General features: G+C 40.1%; 1 protein-coding gene across 7 annotated transcripts in view; it reads left to right on the forward strand.

Moving 5' to 3' along the window:
• inpp4b (inositol polyphosphate-4-phosphatase type II B) overlaps nt 1-19874 on the forward strand; it is a 190901-nt gene that overhangs the window by 144547 nt on the left and 26480 nt on the right. For all 7 annotated transcript variants that reach the window (XM_085409653.1, XM_085409654.1, XM_085409655.1 and 4 more), the window contains 3 exons: nt 358-466; nt 12622-12805; nt 19422-19748. In XM_085409653.1, the coding sequence (XP_085265779.1) occupies nt 358-466; nt 12622-12805; nt 19422-19748 (620 nt within the window). The remainder of the gene's footprint in view (nt 1-357; nt 467-12621; nt 12806-19421; nt 19749-19874) is intronic.

Here is a 19874-nt window from a genome sequence, read left to right on the forward strand (position 1 = left end):
CCCATCTATTGTTTAATTGCTAATTTTTCATTTATTGGCCATTAGATATGGAGGTCGGCATATTTACATTTTTTTTTCATATTTTAATTTGAGCTGAAGCCGGAAGACAGCCGACATTAGTCATTCCTCATGTCTGTGTGTCTTGAAATTACTCTTATTAGCAGCATTTCCATCATTTCCGTGAAAAATCCTACTTGAAATTATATTAATATGTAATTTACTTTGACAGGATTCATTCATGTTCTCAGTTTTCTCAATTCGGGGTCCTCCAGTAACTCCAGTTTTGCAGGTTCTGCCTTTAAAAAAAAAAAATCTGTATCTAAAATGCTGTGAACTCAATTTTCTCTCTCTTTACAGATGCGTTTTACGACATCGTCACTGTTGGTGCCCCAGCTGCCCACTTCCAGGGCTTTAAAGGTGGTGGTCTCCAGCGACTCCTGAGCAGATATGAAGCAGAGAAAAAGAGGTACAAAATAAATGTTTACACCATGAAGGCATAGGTACCTGAGTGATTTAATCCAGGCCCATGTTGGAGGAACTGGCTTTTATTGACAAAAGAATCTAACTTGGTCATAATTAATACTGGCAAACAAATTTGTCCCTGGCCCACAGACTTTATTTTCGGAGCCCCATACAGTTACTTACAGCCAAGCTATTGCTGAAATTAGACTGGGACTCTACTGCCTCTGACAGCTCTATTTGACTCGAGGCAACAGGCGTGATGGAAAGGGTTTGTTGAGTCAGAACTTCCTCTGCACCTGTTCTTTTTCCTGGCAAGCATTTTTCTTCTTCCTAAATATGTTCGTGAACATTGAAGAGCCGCTTTTTTTCTGCAACTTCCCAGCTGCCAGCTGCAGCTCGCACTCGAGTTTTAAGGTTTCAAGAAAGGGGGAAATTGTCAGCTGAGTTTATGAGCAGCGATAAAACTGGTACTACACAACGATGTTTGGAGTGCACATGGACACCAGTTGTCAGATGGGTCTGCAGTTAGTCTGCAATAATCCAGCCATTGTGATGACCTCTAATTTTTCTCATAGAACCAAGTCCTTCTTCTAAAACAATATGAATTCTTAAAAAAATATTTGCTTGGAGTATAAACTCTTTCTAATATACTGCTCTTTCTCAAATCAGTGTTCAACCTAGAAACATTTTTAGTGCCTTTCATTGACAAACAGGGAGATTTTTATATTTTTATGTTTTATTAAGTTCGGTATTTGGCTGTGAAGCATCTCTCTGCTTCATGGCTGGATGGGTTAAATGTGTCTTGTTTGCTTTCTTCACTGACCATCACTGCTAGATCTTCAAATCCTGTCATGGTGCTGGGTCTGTGATCCAACGTTTGTGTTTGAATCTTTGAGTTTTGTTAATTCACGATTGTTTTTGATTTTCAAAAATTGTTAATTAGTTCCCTTTACTGTCCCCTCCCTGTTCCCTTAGTCTCATCTCAGGGCTCAACTCAAGTCTTCTGTGTTCAGTTACTCTCATTTTCATGTTGTTTATCTTTTTATCTCTCAGTCCTTTTCTCATTGTTTCCTGTTTTATTTTGGTAATCTCTTATCCTGCGTGCTTAGTGTTTAGTTTTTGCTTTACTCAGTCTCATTTCCTTGAAAAGTTTCAGCTGCGTTCCCTGGTGTTTTCACTTCCCCTGATCACCCTCCTGTGTATTCATTGTTGCTATCTCCCCTAGTCCTTTGTCTGAGTGTCTGTTCTTCAATCCCTTGTGTCTCCCAGCTTTAGTTCAGCAGTGTTGGGACTAACACGTTATTAAGTAACACGTTACAGTAACTACGTTGTTATTGTGGTAACGAGCACGGTAACTAGTTATTATGCCAGGAACGCGTTAGTCGTTACTGGGATTTAGATAGGGTCGTTACTCGTTACTTCGTGTGGTGGCTATCGCGGAGCTTCCACAGATTCAGTAACATTAGCAAGTGGTAGAGGCCAGCAGGTGGATGAGAGAAAACGGACACAGAAGGAGGAGAGACCCGAGGTGGCCGCCGGTCCAAGTGTGAACTGAACTTCAGGTAAGAAGTTATGACCTGCAGTCTCTCTGGGTCAGATATAAACCAAGTTTAGGTGGAGTTTATTTTCGTTATTCTGACTTTTTCCATACTGCCTACTAGCTAGCATGACAGAGTTTCTATACAGCTGGGTGGGTGCTATGATGTTAATGATGTTGAACTTTATTTTGTTCATAAGGTTAATTATTAGAGTTGCCAACCGTCCAGTAAAAAACAGAATCGTCTCGTATTCAGAGAAAATATTACAGGTTTCATATTGAGGTGCAAAGGAACACAGTTTGTCCGGTACTTCAGCTACAATGAAAAAGACACAAAGCTGGATTTATTCTGTCATGACGCTGCAGCTGCCTCTTCTCCTCTCATTCTCTCCCCCCTCCCTCTCCTGTTTCTACTTCAATCATGAAACTGATCAATGATCAGCTGATCGGCTTTTCTCTCTTGTTTGTTTATCGCCCACTTTGCGCCAGAAAGAGGAAACCAGGAAATGTTGCGTTAAACAACAGCAGCACGTTTAAGCTTGATCAGCTGTTGTTAGAATTTATTTAATATTAATTTCTAGTATCAGCTGATGTTTGCTGGAGCCACAGAATCAGAATCAGAAACTTTATTGTCATTGTCATGAGAACAACGAAATTAAGAATGGTCCCCGATCATTGCATCATCCCTAGCAATATCAAAATATAAATAAAACAATAAAATTCAATAAATAAAATAGATAGAATACTTAAAACACTTTACACAGCTGTAAAGCTGCTGGTCATGATATGGTTTGGATATGTGGTGAGAGGGAAACGTGAAGATGAAACCAGGAGATGTCCTTACCTTTTGTCATGAATGAGTTGAAGGGAAGTTATGAACTGTTTCTGAGAGACAAATAAGACCAGGATCCTTTTTTAGGTAGCTGACAGCTGGTAACTGTGCAGGGGCGGATCTAGCAAAGTTTTGCCAGGGGGCCATGTAGGGCATTAACAGGGAGAGGGGGGCACAAAGAAATACTTTTCTTTCTTATTCTCATTTAAAATGTCTAGCTTTTATTAAATAATTATCTGAATCTTACAACAAACGATTGATAGATTGATACATATATACCATCAAAACAGTGCACATCACTGTCACAACAGCGTTTGTTTTCATTCAAAGGCTTTATGATTTTTCCTATAATGGCAGGCTGGTCTCTAGTCAAAATGCCCGGGCTGATTTTTTGTCCCAGTCCAGCCCTGTATGCAGCTCATCTGCAGTCTGGTGTTACCTACATCTTCCTATTCGGAAGGCAGAAGTTCTGAGTACAATCGAAAGCACCACGACTGCAGTTTTTGTGTTGGATGTAAAAAGCGCACATGACGCTGTGACGTAGGCTAGAATCATGGCAACGGTCAATGACGGTCCAGGCGTGGGATTTCTCTCGTGGAAATATGCACATTATTTTTTTTTTCTATTGGTAGGTGGCACAGTGCACTTGTGGCAAGTAAGCAAGCTAGAAGACTGGCAAAGTTATGGAAGCAACACATTAACAAGAGAATTCTGAGTAAAACCAAAGTTACTTTCCCTAGTAACTTTGAAAGTAACAAGTAACTTGAAGTAACTGAGTTACTTTTGATAGAAGTAACTAGTAATGTAACTAAGTTACTAATTTAAAGTAACTTACTCAACACTGATGTTCAGTAAGTGGAAGATTTCAGTTTTCCTTCTTATTCAGTTTTGTTTTGTACACTGATCATCAGCTTCGATAAATTCTCGAGTTTCCTGTTTAACTATGCCTGAGAACCCAAAAGCAGAATCTGCTTTTGGGTTCTCACTTTCAACATTTGACAAATGACGTTGATAATGGTATTATGCACACACATACATATATAAAACTGAAAATGCCCTCAGGGGCCAACACATGCATATGAGTCTCTCAAACCCGAGATCAGCAGTATCCTGTAAATGTTGCTGTCTTTGCCTTTTGGATGCAGGATGGAGCTATATGTCGCTGAGGTTCAGTATGTGGTCACTTGAGTGATGCCAGATTAAATGAAGGGTGATTTTTCCCATAGCTCCCCATAGAGTGCAAAGTCATTACAGACCATGCCAGATCCAATTAGTTACAGAGTTTGCAGCTCAAGAAAAGGGGGAGAAGCAAGATTGAGAGGGCTGAGGTATGGGTATAAAATGGATAAGCTGAAGGGAAAATAGTCGCGGCCCTGTGCTGATAATAAAAAATAAAGAAAGGGCTTTTTTTACGGTAAAATGCACAAGTGAATTTGCTGAAGATGGTCAGTTTTATCTGCTAGCATGAACAATGATAATGTTAGCATATTTTCGAGAATCCACTGAAGTGAAATCATTCACTTTGAATGAGAGATTAGACTTCAGAAATAATTCTCTGGGGAGACACAGCTTTTTGTTTCATATTTGCCTTAGCTAATGACTCACTGTAGCTTAAATTTTCCAATTTTCCGCCTGGCTACCCGACTACGGCCTGCACTCAGCCTGCATGTTTGACCTGGAATGTAGTGATTTGTCAGTAAAAACAGGAATAAACTCAAATTCTCCAAGTATTCACTCAGGCCATTATAACGGACGTGCACGCTTACTAAATGGCTGAAGGACAGGAAAGACACTCATTATTTTATTGTTCGGTTTGCCTTTATTGTGCACACACCAAACATCAGACCAACTATTTAGCCTAAAAGGACCTGATGAGGCTTTTTGTGTGTGTTAATGCGAAGTACTGTTGCTGTTTCTAAGCAAGAGTCCCTTAATTGCACTGTAAGTCAAGCCTATTTCAGCAGAGCAAAGATTCATGTGCACACACACACTCGCGCACGTGTTCATTATACTTCTTCCAGTATGCCTCCTCGGCTTTCAGAGGCAGCCTTTTGTAATCACATTTGATTAAAAAGGGAACAATCGGCGAGATGTGAGACTTGGCTATTCAATGTGATATTAATTCATCAAAGAGAAGATGGAAAAGGATTGAGAAAGGAAAAAAGGAAAACCTGAGCACAGAGGTGTTACCAGGAGGGCAATAAAAGAGCTATTTGTCTTTGTTCCCTGGACACTAGAAGAGAGAGACGGGGGGGCTCTTTCCAGATCCATTAAAAACCTGCACTCGCCAAACTTGGCATTGGTCAGAGTACGCAATGTAGTTTGTCTCTCAGGATGGGCCAGGAAAGAGTTTAATCAATAGCTACACTTAGTATTCCTCAAGGAATTTTGCACATGTACACACAGAGCAAAAGCATTTATCTTTCATTAATGCGTGCAGTCCCATTTAAATGTCTGTTTTAAAAGTCACTGGGTTATCATCCGTTTTTAATTGAACCCTGTAGACACTGGTTTTGGATTTTACATTACCAATTATTCATCTAATCTGAATAATGATGCATTTTTCTCTGCATTTTTTGGAGACAGATTCAGAATCCAAACATTGTCCCCTGTTTTTTTTTTTTTTTGCCCTGTCTAGACTGAGGGAGACAGTGTGGCTGCATTTTACTGAAAGAAGGAGTTGCAACATAAACGTGTAGCTGGAACTTTTGTTAGGTCAGCTTTAGTTAGTTGGTGCAGACTTTATACAGCAGAGGTTCTCCCAGTATGTGTCTCTGAATTCTGTCCACCGTAACTGAGAGGGGAAGGAAGCACTGTCATTTCGCGAGGCCTCCCGGTCAAGCAGAACTGCCGAGTGACACATTTCAGGGACACAGAGAGTGGGTGAAACTCGCACAGCCTTAATAGAGTCTCACGGGGCTGATGTTCAGATTTAATGTGACTAGCAGCATGTTGTCCAACAAAATAACTTCCTCCCTGAATTACTGTGTGTGGTTGAGGGACAGGACATTGGCAGTGGCTGGGACTCCATGCTGATGGGCAGCAGCTTGTTAGTTCTTTGCCTGTTCTGGAGTCAGCCCGCTCCAGGTTGTGTGGATGATGGTGAAGGATGCTGGCAGAAGCCTTGAGGCTTCTCTGGTCACAGATCAGGGTCTGAAAGTGTCTGAATCATTAAGTAAAGTTTTGGCTGTTATTCTGAGAACCGCTCTGAGATCAGTGCCCAGTGGAGGATTCAACAACAGATGGGAGATTGGCGCTTTAAAGAATCTCATTTGAGATCAGATCTTCTAGCATGTAGCTACAGAAAACTGCATATTTTTACTGGGCCGTGAGGCAGTGGCCTGGTTTAAGGACCGTGATTAGAGCATGCTGTCTAAATGACAGAGGAGGCTTTGGCAGTCACCTGAAGTGCTCCAGAGCTCTGTGCTGACGTAGCTAAGTTTTACTCCTGCTGGCTGTCAGCAGGTTAGGGTTAGCTCTTCATTAATTTCCTCTACACTATTAATTAGCCATCCGTTGGAGGTGCTTGCTTAATTATGCCGCTGGGCCCAGTGGTTTTCTCTTTCTCATTACTGTCATAACCAATTCCTATTGATCAGATGGGAAAACCAAAGAAGTTCACCATGGACAAACAAAGAGTTTTAGAAGCATCTTGTCAGGCTTGGAATTTCCTCCTGAACTAAAGTTAGGGGAAAAAAAGTGGTGTGCCATTTGTGTCTGAGCATCTGGATGAGCGAGATGCTGCTTGTCTATGAAAAGTGAATCCTAAGAATGGTGATAATTTTATGAATGAATCAATGTGCAGGTGTAAAGCGCACTCAAGTGTGCCGTGCTTATTGTGGGAGTGGCAGCACACCTTCGGTATTTTAATGACTGGTGCAGGGCGCACCGAGAGTGGTGAGAGGTGGGATTAAAAGGAATCCATTATCATACATTATCAGTGAGTGTGTTAAAGTCTGGCAGCAGTTCTTTCTGAAAACATTTCTCTTGCCACAGTGCTGTCTGTAAAGGAGCCTTACCTGAAAGGAAACCAATATTCACAGTAGAAGGAGACATGTGAGTGCAAATATTGTCCGATGCAGACGTACCTCAATAGTCAGATGAATCAAATTGTTGTTTCCGACATTTTCATTTCATTGTGTTGACGCCACAGACCACAGCATTTCCATTATGAAAATTATGAAAACTTAACAGCAAACTGTGTAAGAGTCAGCACAAAGCAAACCCAAAAATACACATTAAAAGCAGAGAACACAGCAGTGCAATGCAACAAGACACACTGCACAATACAAAATGAGATACAAGATAGAGCACTATAAAACAGGAAGATAATTATTTGACTCCATAACTGATCCCAGTTTTGTTTAATATGACATCCAAATCAGTATGCAGTTTAAGTTCTCTTGATGAAGACTTCCTCATGTTGAAAACAGAGAAAAGCTTGTTTTAATCAGACCAAATTTCCATACTGAGTAAACATTTAAATTTTTCTAGATAATAAGCCACAGCATTAAAAATAATGTTTACACTGTAACTTTCAAATAAATGACAATGCTGGGGATATAAAGTATGAGTAATACCAGGATTGTAATGTTAAAGCATCAATCTAACCTTATTATAATGCACACACCAATGCTCTGTTGACTGAGTAACTTTCATCCCTTAAAATACTGACCCTGTACATATTTAAGAAGAAGAAGAAGAAGAAGACCCTAGTGAAGCAGAGTTAAGCTTGTGTCCAGAGACATCCACAACCATCTGGCAACCACCTATCTTTAGAGAAAATAAGTATCCCCACATCAGTTAGTGAGTGGTTGCTGGATGTTGATTGTAGATGAAATCGATTGGTCAGGCTCTAGTCACATAAACATAGAGAGGTTAGCATGGAGCATGTCAGCTTGTCTCCTCTTGCTAGCTACTTCTCCAGCAATAGCACAAGTGTGCAAAGTGTCATAGAAACCAGAACCGGAAATAAAAGTTAAAGTTGCGCCTTTTGAAAAATGATGGCAGCATTGAGACGCAGCTTTTACTTTCAAGTTTAACATTCTTGCTTCTGGGTTGCGTCCCACTTTTTCAAATTTTACAACTGCTTCGTGACAGTTTGCAGACAAGTGCGCTTCTTCCATCCTCCAGGCCACAGACTCTGCTTTACAGTGCACTGCATAAACCAGAAAGCACGGCAACTCTGACGCATGTAACTGAAGTCTCGCATAGTGTAGAGAGTTAATAAATGAAGGTCAAAGGCTGTCATGAATAATATATATATATATATATATATATATATATATATATATATATATATATATATATAAATCAAATGCTGGAGAATTTTTTTTTGTACAACTGCATCTAAGATTTTTAACTTTCTTTGATAAAATAGGCCAAAAATAAATAAGCAGCACGTGAACAAAGAGAGTTTGTGAGATAAATGTTTCCAATATTTAATATAAAAAAATATCAAATTCTCGATGGATCATAGTCAGGAGGGGGCTGTGTTTTGATGTGTGCATGATTGCTACTATTAACAAATATAATGAGTCCCAGTATGGAGTATAGTACAACTTCAAATTCAGATACTACAGTTTTGGGGTACAATAAGTGGTTCTTAATGGAAAATGACAGGTCTACAGGACTGCATTTGTTGGTTTAGCGCAGACTTTCCCAAAGTGTGGAGCCCGCCACCTGGGGGGGGGGGGGGGGGGGCGCAGAGCCGTTGCAGGGGGGGCGCAGTATGAAGGGGGGGGGAAAAAGAAAAAGCAAGGCTTGGACACTGCTAGCACGGCGCCTCCACAAACACAAAGCAGGAGATGAAGCATCGCTGAATATGTTTCCAAACCAACTTCATTCTAAGCCAAAGACTAGAAAATATGGTGAAGCGTGTTTTCCCTTTGGTTTCACCTGCACAAGTGCCAAGGTAGGTCTCCCCTGCTTAATTGGTTTTCCCTTCGTCGGGAGCAGCGCTGGGCTCTTCAAATCACGGACAAACAGTATCCCACATTCTTGATTTTTAGTTCACAAACACTTGTTGTAATGACTAACTACTCCTGACATTTTGGAGATGTTAGCTCTTTGTACAGTAAAGTTACAGCGGGATACAAATAATATCAGGCTGATCCTGCCACGATTTGTTCCCCCGGTTCAAATCACGGACAAACAGGATCCCACAGCTGTTTAGTTTTTTAAACCCATTTTGCACAGAGAGGCATTTTTTTGAAAAATTTATTGATAGCAATGTTGAATATTATTACACAGGAAAAAAAAACAACTACACCTAAAATAATCACACCGTGACGCCTCTGCCTTTCTAAATGGAGGGACAGTAACTGCGTGTATATATGTAAGCGTGTAAAACCTGCAGATAGAGACAAAATAGAAAACAAAATAAGATAGAGACAGAATCTGCAATCCATCTCATGTAAACAATAACGTGGCACAAACGTAATACAAAAGGGGGCTAGCAAAAAAAGTTTGGGAACCACTGGTTTAGCATAACATGCAATCATGAATTTCAGTGATGCGTTGAAATTGTATGACACATGCATATTATTAAAAACATAACAACAGCAAAACTCCCACTCAGTTTATCGAAAAGTCTCAGTTTGTCCCTTTGAGGGGGAAAAAAGAAAACCAGTTCACTTGAAATGCTTCATGCATTACTGTATGTATGGAAATGTAAACTAATGAGTCTCTGAGGTCTGTAGTCATACACATAAATATTCATGAAATGCATACAGTCTTTACAGTTGGGATAGTCGCTGGACAAATGACTCATTCATGTTGTGAATTTTAATGAACACATTAACATTCTCTTCTCATACTGTTTGGAGCAATTGTACACAAAAGCAATACTCGATGTAAAAATATTAGTGGCACTAATAATTCTCTTATTAGTAGCATCGAATCTTTTATTTTCTTTCCCAATTAATTTCTCACTTCTTTTGTGAGGATTAGATATGATGTTGCAATGCAAGTCTCGCAGACATAATAGATCAGGCATTCAAAACACTCTGATAAAATGGCAACAAAGGTAGAAAACATTAAAAAGTTTTTATTGGAACCAATTTAAGTCAAACAGAAGGTTTTGGTCAGAGGGAGGATTTTATGAGTTCGGTAGTATCGGGTTACACTGTGCATACACTGTGCATTTCTGTCATCCTTTTGCTTTCTTGGGATCATGTTTAAAACACCTGGAACACAACACTCCAAAATTACATCAAAGGTGGAAAACGCACCCAGGGCTTGAAATGACACATCCTCCTGTGCTGCCCTTTTGCCCACTCATTAAGTTTCACAGATTTGCATTCACAGATTTATGCTGTTTTACCTTTGCACCATTTGCTATCTTGGTAGACCTGCTTGAACTGACAGCCATGCTGATGAGGCAATTAAAGTTCCTCGCCTTAGCCGGCCTTAGAGGGGATCAATTCTGTCCTCTAGCATCAGGTGGCGGGTCCCAACATTCATTATTGCCTGCAAAGGCTCCCTAATGGGATTGGATTTGTTCTTATGAGTCAACAGGGCTGTTATTGAATCTGAGTTGCTGAAGCAGTTGTCCTCTTCCTACAACTTTCTCCTTTGCCTCTTTTCTGAAGTGTCTTTGTTGTTGCAGTCCTGAAGGATTTTCTTTTTGGTTTCTCTTTAGTTCTGCATAATGTACTAAGACAGATGTAAGCTCACAGGGGATGAAAAGGTATTACAGACTTTACTTTGTTGCAGTAGATTATTCACTTTAAGAATTCTGTGTGGTGCATATCATAGCGTTTGGTGGTATGGTTGTGGAAGTGGGGATAATAGAAGTGAGTAAGTAGTAATGTTGGGGTTCTGTGTGGTGTAGTACTTCACACAGTTTTCCCTGTGTCTCCATCTCACTTAGTGATTGCTTTGATTAGCTTTAAGCTTGTGGGTGGTAGTCCTCCAGGGGGCTCATTAGCTGTAATGACAAGGCCAAGAGTTTAAAGTTAGCCAGTCACACATAGTTGGTAGCTGGTATCTACTACGGCTAATTTCTTAAGGCCTTCAGCTTTTCACATTTATTGATACATCAGGTAACAGAGTTTCACACAGGGCAACATCTAAAGACCCACTTTCTTTCTCTCTCTGCAAATTATTAAGAGCGCTACAGAGAATTTTGTATTATATTTTGCCCTCTTTGTGTGCACCCCTCCCTTCATCTCCGTCTTTTCTTTTCACTCTCTTTCTTATGTCAATTATGCCTTAGGATGTGGCTCTGGGGTCTGGCCTACATAGAGGTTTGCACTCGAAATTGTCTCGGAGGGTTGCAAATGAATGCCTCGCTCCACGCTACATTTGATGGCAGGAAGTCAGCAGAAACTCATTGAAAGTCACTGGAACTTTACCCGAGGAGAATGTTTGATTGGAGTGATTTGCCCCGAATCTAGAACTGACAAAAGGTGTTTTTGTCTGCGATTAAATAGCTCCCTGGAAATGAAAAGAGAATTCATTATTCATAAAGGGAAAATGGGTTGACATTGGACTACAGGTCCAATTTGACAGTTCAGGCTAAGTACCTGGAAAGTGTTCCCTCTGACACTTGCATAGTAGCAACACGTACTGAAATGTGCTCGGGAAAATGAGTGTGCCGAGACAATATGTTTATAGTCAACACAGTTAATTGTTTATTATTTAACCTCAACATAGAGATGATGATCCCCCTGAATAATGTACTTCTGATCAGATGTGAAGGGATTACTGTTAAGCTTTAGTGGAGTTGTTGTACAATAGGAATAGCCAATGTATTTAATTTTACTGATGTCGTCAGGAGCTAACACTTGTGGTGCAAGGTGCCAAAAAGACACCTAACAAAGTGTCAGTGTAATTAGATATCACTACTTACTTTAGGTCACCCTTGAACTACCTGATTTGAACAGCCCAGCGCTGCTCCCGATGCAGGGAATTTTGTTTCAACAACAGCCTTCTTCAGCATGCACTGCAGCATTGAAGCCAGTTGGACCGTATATTTTTCCTGTTAGTCCCTAATATTGAATGTTACAATAACCCAGGTATTTCTCCAGTGGATTCAAAGCGAGTAGGTGGATGTCAGGTTTACTGCCTCCAACGCAGTCTGTCCAGACGTGTATCCCACCAAACCATATTCCTGTGTGAGCTACCATGTGAGAAAGGGCAACAATGCACGCTATCTCAACCTGTTCCTCTGAAATAGTTTGGAGTTAAGTGAAAACTGCTTTTTTGAATGAAAGCCACTGATGATACTGGTGCTCTAAATCAGAGGCTCTGTGGTGTGGGAGTTAACACTTTCACCTTACGATCCCTGGTTGAATTCTAGGAGAGGACACGCCCAAGGGAGGGTTAAATCAGGAAGGGTTTCCGAGACAAAATCAAACAGATCCATCTGCTGTGATGACGCCTTGGGATACAAGGGAACAGCTGAAAGCTCCTTTACATGTAATTCACATTGCAGCTGGTTACTGGTTCAAAAATATTTTTCATGGATACAGCAGGTCCTTGTACCTTGTTTGATATCAGTGCTGGACGTTTCCTTACTAGCACTACCTACTAGCACTAGTTATGGTAAATGCTATGTTAAGTGGTCACTAAGAGAATCAACATCACAGGTCAAAACAGTTCTCACATGAGCTTCTGTCCAGAGCAGCTATATTCTCAATGTGATAAACTCGTGTGGAGTGGAGTTTTATTCTTATCTGAACTGGGGCTCTTTCAAACCTCTCCAACCTGCTATAACTATTCCCAGTTCAGGGCCAGGCACTGCAGTCTGATGTTTTTTTTTCTCTCTCTTTTTCCTCTGTCACAGCTTCAGCACTGCCTACCAGTGTATCTACTACTCCCCAGAGCACACAGCCAAAGCTCAGGAGGTACTCAACATCATGAGCCTCCTCCAGCCCCTCATCACGAGGTTAGTGGACCAGCTCCTTCAGGCTGCCCATGAGCACTCTTCCCCTGGACTGAGGGATGCACTCAAGCACCTTTCTGACAAGGTGAGGCAGCACTTAAGCCTTTCATTTGCAATCACTTCCATCTCACCTATCTCTTTATTCCTCTTTACATCAAGTTGCTGCAGTACACAAAGCATAGGTATGTCGTGCCAAATGATTTTTACCTCAGAAACGAGAGCCCTATATATTAATCTTTAAATGTGGTGATAAGTTGATGAAAACCCAAATTAAATGGCTGCCCTCCAACAGGAGTTAAAACACCAAAGAGTTACTTTGCACCAGCTTTGATAATCTCTGACTGGTAGTTGGCTCACCACAAACAAAAGCTGCAATATTCAGAAAAATAACTTTAAAAACTGCAGTTGCTTTGAAACCATTAAGCACACATACACACAGAGACATGCATATACTAAACAGACAACCCCAGGAATAGATCCATAAGTCATCATAAAAACGGCAAACTAACAAAAGTGAATAGCAGCATGGAGGTTTATGGAGTTGAGGCGTTTTTATCAGTATAATTAATGAATTACATCTGGTGCTGTCAGATTGCAATCTGTTGTGGGAGAGATTGTTTTTGCCACAGTGGAATAGAGCCCAATCAGCCTGCTTAATTGGTACATTCGCTCTGTCACCACTTCCTCTCATCCTTGATTAGACATGCACACATTGGCCAAGTAAACGCCTGGCCTGGTCAGCACAAGCAGTGCTGTCCTCTGATTAAAATCTCAAGCTGTGTTTGTTCATGTACGTGAGTGATTCTGAGGGTGACAGGAGGATGAGAATGTGCCTCTGTGTTTAAAAGCTGATGTGGCATGACTCTCTTAAAATCCCAAGCATTTTAATCATGAAGATAACGCAATATATGAGTATTTCACACGCTGACACCTGCACAAGCAAGTCGACTCATTTTGTTTTGTTTATTTGTTTATTTTTTTCAAAAGTCTCAAAGGAATGATTTGACATTACTGGGAAAAGGTTTATAATCTTTTTTGACCACATGAGATGATGAATACATCTGTCATGTCCATATATAATGTATGAAACTACATATTCTTTACTTAGCTTGACTTAGCTTATCTTAGATTATTTTAGATTAGATTAGCGTATAGACTGGAGATGAGGAAGAAAATTAGCCTGATTTTATGAGGTAGCTTTCTATCTGCTGTTTGACTACAGTTAAAGCAGTACTAAAATTTTTCCTTTATCTCTTATGAAGTAAAGAGGGTTCACAGTATTGATGATAAATGTGACATTTAGAAGAAGTCACAGCTAGCTAGCTAGTACCACAAAGTGCTACCAATGCAAAATCACACTGGATAAGATTATGGATAAAACAGACACTTTGCATGGATTAGCACTGTGGGATTGTCTTAGATGCTAAAGAAAAATATGGTGTGTTACAGTTTAAAAGTAGAGATTGTAATAATATTTTTATGAAATTATTTAGACCTGAAAGTTTTATATAATCACAGCCCTATGAAATAAATGTTTGTTGTGGTTAAAAAGTTGCCTGAAGGGTGCTGGTATAGCTCACCTCGTTGAGTAGACAACCCATACAGCTGTTGCAGGTTTGAACCCTCTCCAAGACTATTTATCATGTGTTTCACGCTGGTTTCTATTCTAGCTTCCCTGTCTTCTCTCTACTGTCCCATATCAATAAAGGCTTAAAAGCTAAAAAAAAAAAAGAAAATCCAATAAAATAAAAAAAATGTAAAAGCAAACTCTTCAGCCGTGGACAGCAATGAAGCACCCAGCACATAGTTTGTGCTGAGTTAATGGCAGAGAAAATGTGGACCTCTGCAGTTACTGAGTCAGCAGAGCGTTGGTGACTTTTACCCACTCCGAGTTTCAACGCTCGGTGATCTGTAACTTTGGTCGTCTGCCACTTTGTGGGTGAGTTGCTGTGCTTCCTAAACCCTTCCACTTTGTAGTAAAACCATTTACAATCGACTGTAGAATATCTAGGAGTGAAGAAATTTCACAAGCTGACTTGTTGCAATGTTGGCATCCTTCTACATTACCTCACTCAAATTTTGTGAGATCTTTAGAATGACCCATTGTTTCACAAGTGTTTGTAAAGGCAGACTATATGGTTGGTTGCTTGGTTTTATGCACCTGTGGCAAACACCTAAATTCAGAGATTTAGAGTTGTGATCCACTACTTTTGTCAGTATAGCGTTGTTTTGTTTACCCTGGTTCGTTAGCAGCAGTAGCCTCATTTTTAAATTGCAACATGTTCAACTATCACACTCATAACAATACTGCAAATCTTGCAACAAAATAAATGGCATAATCATTTGACAATAAAAACTAATCATTACTTGCAGCCCTGTTACAGGCAACATCCTCTTGTTTTCAAGAAAATTAAATGTATTTTCTGTCCATTAGACAAAATATACTATTTCTCCTGTGAGTATAAAGTTTCTTGAATACAGAGCATGTGTTGCACTTTAAAGGAATGTGGGAAAAATGACACTGCCATAGAAAAGGTTTTACACCGAAGCACTGCCTATGACTTTTCCTTCATAGTTCTAACCACCTGTGTCCAGGCCCAGTGCAACATTTTACTCCAGTGCTTTTTGCCACACACTTTCTGATTAGTTTTGAACATGGCCAATGTGCTGTTGCTTTTCTATACGTGGTAATGATTCTGTTGATGATGGTGACAATAATAATTTCACTCTGATGATAATTATAGTGAAAAGGCAATTGCAACACGTCCCCCCTTCCTCCAGCTGTGTCCTTGGGCAAGTTATATGTCCGCACTTTAACGGTTACCTGGAAAGACCGGCAGGTTTGCTCGTCTATGCATGATTATGTCAGATGATGCTGTGTGTGGAGGTCATGAATGCAGGGGTAAATGTCCTCACAGCCCAGTGTTGCTGGAATCTGACCAGCTCTATTCATTCAGCCTCTTTCCACATTTAAAGTGAAGTTGCATAAACTGAAACATTTCTATTTTTATCACAACCAAACTGTGCTCATCCTTCAGGGTGAAACCATTTGAAACCATTCGGGGTGAACAGATTCCCACAGTTCTTCTTCTTTAGATCAAACCTAACATTTTCAGACTTGCACTCCTGCTCAGTGAAGATCACATCAGCAGATATTTTGAAGAAAACAGAATGTCTCCCTGAGGGATTTCGAGCATTTCAGATCCTTTAAAATGGGTAGGTGTTGAAGAGTTGCACTAAGGAATAGGTTTTGAATGTGGGGGAGCAAAGTTGCTTTGGTTAAAGCTGCAGTGCATTCCTCCTTTGCCCAGTAGGGATCTGCTGGTGATATTTTACTTTGAAAACATATCTATATGGATCTTACAGTAGAGTGCATCATTAACATTTGGACTGCACTTCACTGAAGATCCTAATCTTAGTGGGTACAAGCTGAGTTTAATTTTAACACAATTCAGTGATTACCCGGTTGATTGATATGCTTCCTTTTAATCTAATCCCTTCACATTCATCCTGAAAAAAATGCATTGGATTTATAAGAATATCATTTCACCATCAGAGGGAGTTACTGTTTGAGCACTGGCACAGTCGAATAAAAAATGAGTTCTCTGACCTCATGGTTATGAAGTGCAAATATGACCTAGATTGTTTTACAATACGCAGCTTTCCTCTGTAATCTCAAGAAATGAATAATATGGGGTGGCATAGATTGTGAATTAACACAGAGGTCAGATAAGCAGAGTTTAGTTTGAATATAAATTTACATTTTGATTGCCCAGTTACTCCTTATTGTTTCCAATACTTAGTCAAATGTGGCTCTTTTTTTCTTCTCATATAGAAAAGTGTTTTGAAAATATCTTATAAGACTTCATATGCTTATGTCCCAACCTATGAATGAATATATTTGTTTTTATTTTTTAAATTTAATAAAAAATGATTCTTGTTAGTCTGACAAAAAAAATCATAAATGTCCAAACGGACTCATGTATAGTATATTCATAAGTCATTTGGATTCATACAAGGCATTTGAATTGGGAAAATAATATATATATATAAATGTTCTTTTATAGCACTTTCCTACTCAAAACACTTTGTACAGCATCCCTCACTCACCCATTCATACAAGCAATTTCTTCTACACCTAACATTCATGCTTCAATGAACACATCATAGAGCAACTTGGGGTTCAGTCTCTTGCCCCAGGATACTTTGGCAGACAGGGATCGAACCACTAATCTTCCAAGTTGTAGATGACCGGCTCTACCTCCTGAACTACTGCCACCCTAAGAGTTTGAATTAAATACAGTGGTGTTTTGTGTCTAGCTGTTGTTTGGCTTCTCTGCCCTAAACGTTCACCAAATGGTGACCTGGAGGCGGCAGAGTTGAAGATTTCAAGACTTTCGTTGGGTTCCTTGATTATCGGGGACAGGATTAGAATTGAATACATTGGAGCGGCAAAGGAATGTGGACACATTGGACAAATGTTGAAGGTGGAAGTGCCACAGACAGGATTTGTGGATGTAGTGAAGGAGGACATGTAGAGGGTTGGTGTGATAGAGGAGGGTGTTACGGATAGGGTGACACCAAGGCATATGATCTGCTTTGGCGATACCTAAAGGGAGCAGCCAAAAGAAGAAGAACAGTTGCACACAATAGTGGCTACATAGTATAGTTAACACATTTGAGTAGTGTGTGAAAGATCCCTGTTTCAAGGAAGAGACACAAATTCCTGGGAATGTTGTGGCAGTCAGGACCAAATGAAATCCATGGATCCAACATCCAACAGCATACTTTGATGGTCAAACCCAATGATAAATAGGGATAGGAGATGAATCATAAGCTCCCCCTGTGATGGTAGTAGAGTTAAACTAACAGGTTGTACTCTACTATAATTGGGTGATTGGTAGAGATGCTCAATGTCAAACCAGTTTAAAAAAAATGAATCTCATCGTCATAATCATTACAGACTCTTCTGTGAGTAGTGTTGCTGTCCCCTGTGACCGAAACCTCTGATACAAGTTAAGATGGATGTTTTTTTTCTTCTTTTTTTTCTGCTCATTCATATTGATGAGTATTGAAAAATCAACAGAACAACTGTATTATTAATGATTATTATTTATGTATACTTTATTATACCAAAGATCATTAGAAGAGTGACTCTAAAAGTTTGAGAGAATGTGAATTAACTAATTAGTGGCTATTAACATGTTAGTTGACTCCCAAAAAACAGAATCATTTTGGCCTTGGTTGCATCTCCCTGTACATGATGTTGTTACTGATTGGCTTAAGAAGGACAAGGAGAAAGATAACTGGTGAAGTGTGATGACTTTAAACTCACGGGGGTTTGATTGCATGGTAAAATATAAGTGACAAAAAAAGTAGCTTAAAATCACCCGCGGAGGAATAAAAGCAAAAAATGAGAATGCCTTTTACTTGCATTATATTATCTTTATAAATGTATATTATTATGAAGAATCTGTTGCCAAGGAATAAAGATTGTTGGCACTGCAAATGACCTTTGTGGTGTTGCATTGTCATCCAGGTTTGATCACATTTAAAGAGGCTTTACTTGCAGGTAGACAGTATCTATTAAGGAGCAAAGGAGAGAACACATTTGCCAAAGTGCAATCTTGGAAGCACCAGCTATCATCCGACAACCATTTAAGTTTTTAATTCACTTTTTAGAATCTGTCTGCATTCACGATTAATGACCGCCGCACAGAACAGGAAGTCTTGGCCCCGGATATCCATCAGAAGGCCCTAAATTTTGGCTGTTGTGATCTGATTATGGCCAGTGTGTCCCCATATTGATCACGTTGATGTTATCTGCAATGAATAATAGATGTTCGCCTTAACAAATCAACAAGCTGGCACTACCGTATTTTAAATGGGTCACGAGCTGAGGAAAGTTCAGAAACACTTCATCCACACGCAGCTTTTGTCAGTTCTGTTTCTGGGACAGGACGTTTTTAAATAGTTACCTACCTTCTTGCTGACGAAGCAGTCTCCATAATTCCTGTCACTTTCAATAATCTCACTATTCAGTCAACGGAAGAGAGGTATAGGAGCAGGAAAGGGCTGTTTGTGTGGAAAATATATGTATGTAATGACCTCGTAGGTTTCTTTTCATGGAGGGCTTGGCTTATGTGTTTTGTTCGACTGCATTTCCTGTGGTAATAGAATTGCTTATTGCAGTGGTAACTCAATTACTCTCGAGAGCCCTTATCATTTTTTACGCAGCGGCGGCGGCGGGCATAAGACTCCTTGGTACCGGGATCATCATCAACTTACAGTAGCTGGTGAATTTAAGATCAAAGGAGGTGTGCTCCACGGAGCAGCAGGCTGGAGGAGGAGTAATTGAATTGTTTGTTCTTTGTTTCTTTTCTTTTTTTCTTTTCTTTTGGCTTACTGACTGCGCTGCAGTAATGGAGAGCACCTCCTTTATGGTGAAGGAGAGGGTTCATTTTGCTTATTTCTTTTCACTTCCTCTGTAAAATAGTTACTTGCTTCCAAGTTCGCCTCCACCAGTGTTTTCTTCGACCCGTTCTCCCTCGGCAGCGTGACAGTCTCTCTATATCCCGCTCACTTACTCTGTCACTTTTGCTTTTTCAGCACTTAAATTTGTATTTGTTGTCCTATCCAACAGTAACTTTCAGTGTCTATCTTTTTTTCCCTCCTATCTGTCTCTCTTTTCTTTCCTGCAGACAGAACAATTTGTTCACACTCTTAAGGATGAATTGGTCAAGAGTGCACTCCTAGCACTGCATGCAGCGCAGCCAGGCTACGTTTCCAAGAACCAGAAGTCGACTCGGGCGCAGAGCCAACACCAAGGCCACACAAACCAGACCAATGACCAGAATCAGAACCCGATTCAGGGACTTCCAGGCCACAGTCCACCGACGTCGGTCACTGAGACCACAGTGGTGTGTAATAATGTGGAAGGAACCCAAACAACTGCTGGAGGAGAGCCTTTGTCACTGAAGCACCAAGACACCATACCCCACCATAAAGAGTACGATGAGGAGGAATGGGTATGCCCGACTCCTTTTCTAAGTCATTTAGAAACATTTAAAAATTGTGATTGAGTTATCATTTTATTTTAAACCGGTGTGTTTTGACAAACTGATGTTTTCCCTGGTGCTTCTTACAGTAGAGCG

This window comes from Rhamphochromis longiceps, linkage group LG6, assembly GCF_057381845.1.
Source record: "Rhamphochromis longiceps isolate RC_006_pf linkage group LG6, R_longiceps_female_GT1.1, whole genome shotgun sequence".
Taxonomy (NCBI): Eukaryota; Metazoa; Chordata; class Actinopteri; order Cichliformes; family Cichlidae; genus Rhamphochromis; species Rhamphochromis longiceps.